An 8,787-nucleotide genomic window follows, 5' to 3' on the forward strand; every position below is an offset into this window, starting at 1 on the left:
GGGGGCTAGGGAGAGGGGGAGAGGGGGGGGGGAGGTGCGGCCCACACAGCCCGCGCGCCGGTGCGTGTGTGTGTGTGTGTGTTTCTGCGGTTGTGCGCAACACAGCCAGCGGGGTCGGTGCCGGGCCTGGCGTAGATCCGCCGCAGGTCTGTGTGTGCAGGCACACGCACATGCACGCGAACGTGCGACAACGACGATGGCAGCCACATCGGCAGCGACAGCGGAGATCGATGGGCCAGGGAGGCGCGCGACTCCGGGAGAAGGAGGCAGGGGGACAGGGGCGAAGGCGAAATGGGCAAGCGCGAGGAAGGGCGGCAGGAGGAGGAGGAGGAGGAGGAGGAGGAGGAGGAGGAACGGACCCCATTCACTGAGCGCCTGGGAGGGAGAGGGGAAGGCGTTGATGAATGAGAAATCCCTGTGGTGAGTGATCCCCTGGGTCGGGGTCGGGGCGGGGGGGGGCCGAAAAAAGCACCACCGCACCCGTTCGGTCCTTGGGCCGGCCGGCTCGCGTCCCCGGGTCTCCGGACCACCATGAGCAACGAGTGAGCCGCGCGCGCGCGCACAGCCCGAATGTTACCGGGCTCACGGGCCCCGGGGGCGCCTGGACGCACGCACACACGCGCGCGCGCGTCCGTATTTCCACGTCCGGCGGGAGGGGGCCGACGCGATAGGCATGGTCCCTGCCCGGGAGGAACCGGTGGTGTCGCGCGCTCGTCACACCCTCCCCCCCCCCCCCCCCGAGGCCGCCTCTTTCGGCCGCCCGTCACCTAGTTGCCCGCGCATCGCCGAGCGTGGGCCCCAGCCACAGACAATACTTGCACGAGGCCCCAAGGGCCCCGTCGAGTGCCGGAGAGCCTGGCCCGGGCGCCGCCGCGGGAGGCACAGACGGCCGACCGGCGCCGATGCACAACCGGTAAGCAGGGGGGGGGGGGGGGGATCTAGCGACGGCGGGCCTGACCTTCAGATTGCAGCCCCACCTCCGGACAGGCCCGGGCAGGGGACGTTCTGACAAGGCTCGGAACACCATGCGTCCTCCAATGAGGAGCGTGTTCCGGGCCACGAACCAGGCCGGACCCCGCCCTGCAGACCGGACCCTGGCGCCTGTGCGATTCCAGAATGAGGGGGTTGTTCTGATCGCGCGGGATTCCAGAAGGTGAATTTCCTTTCGCCGGAACACCATTTGATGCGATGCGTGACGCCCCAGTCGCGATTGTCCCACGTTATGCTTCCGGCGGCTGGACGCCTGGCTGCCAACGGTATGGATGCTCCTTGGGCGCCGCATTGCCGGGCCGCCCCTGGACGAAAGGGCGGGAGGGGGGGGGGGGGGGGGGGAGCACAGCCAGCAACGGACTTCTCCCACCCAGGTGCCTCACGCGCCAGCGCCCCGGGGCACCCCCGGGGCAGCCCGTGCAGCCTCGTTCCCCCCGACGCTCGGACCGACCGAGTCCGGGCCGCGCTGGTCCGCCTCGCCGGGGCCAAGTGGTGATCGGACCATCTTGACCCGCCCTGCCGTGGCCCCTGGTCGCATCTGGCCAAGTTCTCGGGCCGGCCCCCCCCCCCCCCCCCCCGGGGTGGCCCGAGGGCAGCGGTTGGTGGTTGGCGGTTGGCGACGGGCGGTTCCCCATGTTTACGCCCGTGGATCCGTGGGCCGCACCGCGGCCGTTTGCACGGGCTCTTCGTTCCTTTTTCCTCCCCAAACCGCCGGCGCTGCGGCGCAGCTTCTTTCGCTCTCGCCGAGCGCCGGGCAGCCTCCCCCCGGGCCACAAGCATGCCCCCCCCCCCCCCGGCCGGGATACCTTTTTGAATCAGTCTTGCCTTGAATCCGCCCGACCACCTGGCATCCTCCTCCCGACCCCCTCGCCATCCTCCTTCCCCCTCCCGCACCTTCCTGGCCTCCTCCCTCTCTCGCGCCCTCCTCCCCTCCTCTCCCCGGGACCGGCTTGCGCGCCTTGCCGCCGCCCTGCCGCCGCTGCCGCCGTCGCCGCCACAATGAGCCTAGTGCCCAGCTCGCCGGTTGGCCGGCGGCAGAGCATCTGGGATCGATTCAAGTGCCTGGCCAAGGTCGGCCAGGGAACTTACGGTGTTGTCTATAAGGCCGCTCTGCAGGATCAGTGCGCCCACCCTTCGCTCGCGCCTCACTCGATCTTCCCTGCTCGGCCCCCCCCCCCCCCCCTCCCCTCTCTCCCCCCCCCTCGACCCCCATGCACACACACACACACACACACATACATACATACATCAACTGCCTCCCGCTTTGGTTTCCTGACGCTGCCGGCCCTCGGTCTCAGATATTTGGTCGATTGGCTGCATTTTCGCCGAGCTGCTCACCCTTCAGGCTCCCTTCCGCGGGCGTGAAGTCCGGCCGGATCGGAACAACCGATCGCCCTTCCAGCGCAGCCAGCTCGAGCGAATATTCGAATGGCTTGGCGTCCCGTCGGTCGATCGCTGGCCCGACCTTCGCAATATGCCCGAGTACAAGGAGATGCTCGCCATGGGGAAGTGCGTGCTGCCTTTGTCCTCCTCCGCTTTTTCCTGCCGGCGCCAAGTTTTGTCTCCCCCCCCCCCCCCACCCCCCCCCCCCCCTTCCTCCCTCTCTCTCTCTCCCTCTCCCCCGCACCGCCCTTCAGCTGCTGACTGTCACCCTTACACATACACAGCCGCTATCAAGACCAGCTGGAGCGCATGATCGCCGGCCGGACCTCGGCGAATGGGATGTCTCTGCTTCGCAGCCTGCTGGAGTACAACCCAAACCACCGGATCACCGCGGCGCAGGCCCTCTGCCATCCCTACTTTGCTGAAGCGCCGCACTTCACCATGAAGTGCGCTTGGGCCTTCCCTCTCTCTCTCCCTTCCTTTCTCTCTCTCTCTCTCTCTATCCATCTATCCGCCCGATTTCTTGCCTTCTCTCCTGTCATTGCCTTTGTGCTAACGCATCCAACCCATGTCCTTCCCTCCCCCTCTCCTCTCCCCCCCCCCTCCTCTCGCCCTCCAATGCACCTACGGCCACCTGCTCGCTCAGCGCCTTCCTGGTGGACACAGACCGCAAGCGCTACCCCAAGCGCGCGGAGATCGCCGACTCCAACCTCCCTACCACGGCGGTCGCCGTGTCGCAGCCGGTCCCAGCGCAGTCGGCTCCGCAGCATCAGCAACAACCGCAGCCGCAGTACCACCAGGCAGCCTCCTCGTCAGGGAAGCCACCGGCCGCCGTGGCCGCACCAGCCGCTGCCACTGCTGCCGCCACGGCGGCCGCGGCGCGAACGACCGCCGTCCGGCCTCGACATGGCCCGGAATCCTCGGCCCCATCGCAGGCTCAGGCGGTCCTCCTGTCTGGTGGGCCGGCGGCCGCCGTCCCCTCGTGGCCAGCCCGGCGACCGGTCGAGGGCGAATCCTCGGCCCCCACCAGCACGAGCTCCCTCTGCTCGCCGGCCCTCGTCCGAGGTGGACCCATGGCCAGCCAGTCGTCGAGTGTCATCGATCTGACCGACCTGCCGCGCGGGGGCACAACCGGCGGATCGTCGGGTCCTCCATCGCAACACCCACCGACCAAGCGCCACCGCCATGCCGGCCCCTCGCCCGCCACCGGAGACCAGCCCTCCTCCACATTGGCCCCGGGGCCGGGGGCCGCGGCCTGGCACTCGGCCAAGCCGGGGCCCGGGCTTTCCTCGCCGCTGGCTCCGCCGCCCCACCCGCTGTCGGCGCATGCCACGCCGGCCACCTCTTCCAGCGCGCAGAGCTCCCCCTCGCTGGGCGCCTTGTCCGGTGGCGCCGGGCCCGGGGCCTTCCCCTCGGTCACGGGTGCTGCCCCGCCGCAGGTCCATTACCTCGGCAGCCGGCGGTCGCATGGTGGCGACCCGGTGTCCGGGCACCCGGGCGCCCAGGCATACTACCAGCACTTGCAGTCAGCGCAATATCAGGCCCCGCATCCGGAGTACCGGCACTATCGGGCCGGTGACGCGCCGGCCGGTCCCCCGGGTCCGGGCGCAGCGGATCTCAGCTCGCCGGCGCTCGGGGCTGCCCCAAGCGCCGAGCCGGTCGACCAGTATCGCATTCAGTCCGGGCAGTCGTCGCCGGATCTCCTTGCCCAGCAGGCGCGAGCTCGGTCTGCTGGCGGCGGCAGCGGCGGCGGCGGCGGCGGCGCCACCGGGCCATATGGCACCATGAGCACTGGCGAGCACTCGGCGGTGACGGAGAGCCCGGCTGTCGGCGCCCTGCCGGGCCCAAGCCACCGTCCATTGGTGTCTGCCCCACCACCTGCTTCGGGGCCGCCATCTTCCACCGCCTCGACGCCGGTCGCCAGTGGCGCCGTGCCGCCGCCCCGGGGAACGGCGCTCTCAGGGTCGGGCGCTCCTCCTCCCGGCGGGGCGAGCGGCGCCCCCTCGTACACCACCTCTCATGCCCATCTCCATCAGCACTACTTGGCCACGGCGGGTGTGGCCCTGTCGTCGCCGCGTGCGCCGCGCCTCGGCACCAGCACCGCCGACCCCCCGTCGCACATCGAGCAATATCCCGTCCCGGGCCCGGGCCCGGGCCCATCGCCGGCCGCATACCACCCCCCGCAGCAGCCGGCGCAGTATTCACAACAGTCGCGGCAGCAGGCCCCCCCGATTCCGGGGTACCATGCCCTGGCTTCGCGGCCCGGGAGCTCCCATGCAAAGTCCGGCCACTCGAATGCCGGTGGATGGCCTTCGCATGGCCCGGGCCCGGGGACATCCTCGCCCCTGGTGACCGGCGATGCTGCCGGCCCGGCCGCCTATTCGCAAGCGGCCGGCGCCTATGGCCCGGAGAGTGGCTCCTCATCGGCCAGCCACTCGGTCAGTGGCAGCTACTCTGGTGGGATCATCTCGTCTCCCCTCGCCTCGGCAAAGGCTCACTATCGGCCGGGCTTCCACCTGCCGCCGCAGCCACAGGCGCAGGTGTCTCATCACGCCTCCCACACGGGCTCCACGGCGGCCGCCTACCCGGGCTCCCATTTATCGCCGCACCATGGTCCCCCCTTCGCATACCCGACACCCCGGTCCGGAGCCGACCCTGGCTCGGAGCAGGCGCACGCCCCCCAGTCCGGGGCGTATGTCTACGTCCGCCAGCGATCCCAGCACCCGTCCGCCTCGGGGCCGCCTTCACAGCAGTCATCCCAGTACCCCCATCACCCATCGGAGCAGCCCCCCACCCAGTTGCAGTTCCACCAGCAGTCGCAGCTACCATCGCAACAGCCGCAGTACTCCCATCCACAGCAGCCACAGTACCCCAAGTATCCTCCGGCACCCTCTCAGTCCCAGGCGCACCCTCAGTACCAGGCAGCCTCGCTGGCCGATGCGGTGAACTACCACCAGCCGACCTCCGGCCCAGGCGGCGGTCCTCCCTCCCCGAGTCAGCCCCAACAGTTTTAGGACCCCGACCTCAGGGGGACCCCCCGCTGGGCGGCGCCGCCCGGCATTTCCTCCTCTTTCCTTGTCTCCCTCCCCCTATTTTTCTGTCCCCCTCCCCCCCCCCCCTCTCCTTCCTCGCCAGGCTCCGCCCACAGGCGGGGATATATTTAGACTTGACCCCTGTCCTTGTAATTTTATCTTCACTCCTCCCTCCGGCGTAGAGCGCCTCCTCCTTCTTCCGACGATACGCTCGAAATATACACGCTCACAACGGCCACCACCACGGTCAAAGGTGCTCTTGGGGGAGAGGGGAGCGGGCGAGCGAGAATAGGGCACATTCAAACAAAGGGCAAACGAAGGGCAAACAAAGGGTAAACACGGGAGAAACTGGGGTGAATCTATTCTCACAACCAAATGCATGCGCCAGGCGCACCGCGCATAGGGGAGGGGGATAGCCGACGAAAAGGGGGGAAAGGCGGAGAGGAAGGGGGGCGCGCGCGCACGCGGGGGGACTCTCGGCGGGCTTGGCGCTAAACTCACGCTGCCCTTTCGCGCGACCCCGGTGCCGTGCATCCTTCTTTGGCCCCCGCGGCCCTCCTGCTCCCTCGCCCAGGGGGGAAGCAGAGGGAGGGGGGAAAGACAGAGACACGCACGCATGCACGCACGCACGCACGCACGCACGCACGCACGCACTACTGCCCCCGTCTGCCCCCGCCCGCCAGGCCTTCTCCCCTTCTCGTGTGGCTTCTTAGAGCTCACTGCGGAAGTCCGAGGCGAAGGTGGGCTCCTCGCCGTCGGTGCCAACAACAACGGTCTCCTGCATGTAGGTCAGGGGATCGGTCTCGCCAGCGGCCGCGGTCAGCGAAGCGTGGACAATGCGCTCCAGGCGGCTGGCGAAGCCGGCCGTGTCCTTGAGAGCGTAGCCCGACCGGAGGGCAGCCGCGTCGTAGAGCACACGCGCGGCGGCCACAATGTCGCCGGTGTCCATCTGGGTGACGGAGGCGCCGGAGCCCTGCTCCGGGGCGGCGGTCGGGGCATTCTCAATGCGCTGGCGGTAGCGCTCACGCATGGCCACAATGATCGGGTGCCGGGGGTTGATCTCGAAGATGCGCTTCTGCGAGAGGAAGAACTGCTGCAGGGGGTCCTGCGCGGAGCCGGCACCGCCGGCCTGCTGGGCGCGCACAATGCGCTCCATGTTGCCAGTGAGGCCGAAGTTGCTGGCCACCAGGGCACAGGGGGAGTTGGTCAGGCGGTTGCTGATGCGGACCTTCTCCACCTCATCGTTGAGGATGAGCCCCAGGAAGGTGGTCAGCCCGGCGAAGTCGGCCTCGAGCTGCTTCTCCGCGGTCCGCGAGGCGTCATCCTCGTCACCGAAGACCAGGTCGTCCTTGGCGATGTTTTGGAAGCTGTGACCCTCGAACTCGTGCAGGTTGGACACGGCATACTCGTCGATGGGCTCCGGCAGCATGAGGACCTCGTAGCCGCGCTCCACCAGACGCTCCAGCAGGGGCGAGTTCTTGATCTCCTCCATGGAGGAACCGGCCAGGAAGAAGATCTTGGTCTGCTTCTCCTTCATGTCCTTGACGTAGTCCTCAAGCGAGCGCCACTTGCCATCGGAGGAGGAGGTCTTGAAGCGAAGGAGCTTGGCCAGGCGCTTGCGGTTGCTGCGTGGAGAGACAGCAGGCGGGGCAAAGAGAGGTGCATGGGGTGGCAGGCGCGAGACACGGCCGAAGAGGGCAAGGAAGGGGAAAGGAGCAGAGGGGAGAGGTTAGCCGGGGCAGGGAGCACGCATTGTCTGGTGGCGGGGCCGTGTGTGAAAGGGAAAAAAGGGGAGGGGAGGAGAGGGGGGGGGGGAGAAGGGCCGACGCACGACTGATCCTCCAGGATACCGGCCTTGATGGCGTTGGAGTACTCCTTGATGAACTTCTCGGAGGTCTTCTCATTCTCGACCAGGGTCCGGAAGAGGTCGAGGGACTTGCGCGTGAGGCGCTGGCGGATGAGGCGCATCAGGCGCGAGTGCTGCAGGGTCTCGCGCGAGACGTTGAGCGGCAGGTCGTCAGCATCGACAACACCGCGCACGAAGCGCAGGTAACGGGGCAGGAGGTCGGTGATCTCGTCGGTGATGAAGACACGGCGAACGAAGAGCTTGATGGCGCTGGGCAGACCCTCCGGAGAGTAGAGCTCAGAGGGGGCCTGGTCCGGGACGTAGAGCAGCGACTTGAAGTCAACCTCACCCTCGCCCTGGAGGGAGGGAGGGAGGGGGGAGGGAGGGAGGGGAAGGAAAAAAAAACCACCACACCCGGCGAGGCAGACAGGGGATCAGTGACACACGAAAGGGCGACACCCATGGCAAGGGCGCCGAGCATCAATGTGAAATGTGTGGCAGGGGGAAACAACAGCGGAAGGAGAAACAGAGACAGGTGTGTGCGTACCGAGAAGTGGATGTGCCCCATCGGGGTGAAGGAGTCCTTGGTGAAGGCCTTGTAGAACTCGTTGTACTCCTCCTCCGACACGTCGGCCGGGGCGCGAGTCCAGATGGGCTTGCTGATGTTCAGACGCTCGTACGAGCTGACGGTCTTCTTGGCCGGCTCGGACTTCTCGGCATCGGCATCGAACATGGGGTCCAGCTCGGCATCCTCCTGCTCCTCCTCCTCGGCCTTCTCGGTGACCTCGGCCTCGGGCTTGGCCTCGGCGTCGGTGGCCGCGGCATCGCCCTCCTCGGGCTTCTCCTCGCGAGTGGTCCACAGGTAGATGGGGTAGTGGACGAACTCCGAGTACTTGGCCACAAGGTCGCGCAGGGTGGCCTCCTCGAGGAAGGCGCGCGCATCCTCGCGCAGGTGCAGGGAGATGCGCGTACCACGGCCCAGGGGGGCCACCTCGGCCGACGCATCCGGGCGGATGCTGTAGCCGCTGGTGGAGTCCGAGGTCCAGACATGCTGCACCGGGTCGTCGTTGTGCTTGGTGGTCACCTCCACCGAGTCGGCGATCAGGAAAGACGAATAGAAGCCGACACCGAACTGGCCGATGAGGTTGGCCTGGTCATTGGACTTCTGCGGTGGGGGGTTAGAGGAGGAAGAGGATGAAGGGGGGGGAAGGGGGAGAGAGAGAGAGAGAGAGACGGGGGAAAGGGGGAAAGGGCGGGTCAGCCACGCACAGCGAACTGCTCGATGAACTCGGCGGTGCCGGACTTGGCGATGGTGCCCAGGTGCTTGATGAGGTCGTCCTTGGTCATGCCGATACCGGTGTCGGTGATGTGCAGGACGTTGTTCTCCGGGTCCGCGCGGATGGTGATGTTGAACTCCGGCGCCGCGTCGATCGACTGCGCGCCCTTGAGGTTGAGCAGGCGGATCTTATCCAGGGCGTCCGAGGCGTTGGAGATGAGCTCGCGCAGGAAGATTTCCTTGTTGGTGTAGAGCGAGTG

At 67.8% G+C, this 8,787-nt stretch overlaps 3 protein-coding genes across 3 annotated transcripts in view; 1 reads left to right on the forward strand and 2 right to left on the reverse strand.

Moving 5' to 3' along the window:
• H696_03409 (hypothetical protein) overlaps positions 1–411 on the reverse strand; it is a 4,909-nt gene extending 4,498 nt beyond the window's left edge. Inside the window, exon 1 of the mRNA XM_009497275.1 lies at positions 360–411. The gene's annotated coding sequence lies outside the window, so the exon portion shown is untranslated. The remainder of the gene's footprint in view (positions 1–359) is intronic.
• A 1,578-nt stretch (positions 412–1,989) lies between these two features.
• H696_03410 (hypothetical protein) lies at positions 1,990–5,387 on the forward strand (the record flags this gene model as incomplete). The annotated part of the gene is made up of 4 exons (XM_009497276.1): positions 1,990–2,080; positions 2,289–2,499; positions 2,658–2,819; positions 3,020–5,387. The coding sequence occupies 4 exons, from the start codon at positions 1,990–1,992 to the stop codon at positions 5,385–5,387; spliced, it is 2,832 nt and encodes a 943-aa protein (XP_009495551.1).
• A 727-nt stretch (positions 5,388–6,114) lies between these two features.
• The window catches only part of H696_03411 (hypothetical protein), a gene marked incomplete at both ends in the record, with an annotated part of 3,028 nt that continues 355 nt past the window's right edge, over positions 6,115–8,787 (reverse strand). The window contains 4 exons of the mRNA XM_009497277.1: positions 6,115–7,030; positions 7,237–7,607; positions 7,799–8,416; positions 8,521–8,766. Of these exons, the coding sequence (XP_009495552.1) occupies positions 6,115–7,030; positions 7,237–7,607; positions 7,799–8,416; positions 8,521–8,766 (2,151 nt within the window). The remainder of the gene's footprint in view (positions 7,031–7,236; positions 7,608–7,798; positions 8,417–8,520; positions 8,767–8,787) is intronic.

The sequence above is a fragment of the Fonticula alba genome, assembly GCF_000388065.1.
Source record: "Fonticula alba strain ATCC 38817 unplaced genomic scaffold supercont2.5, whole genome shotgun sequence".
Lineage (NCBI taxonomy): Eukaryota > Rotosphaerida > Fonticulaceae > Fonticula > Fonticula alba.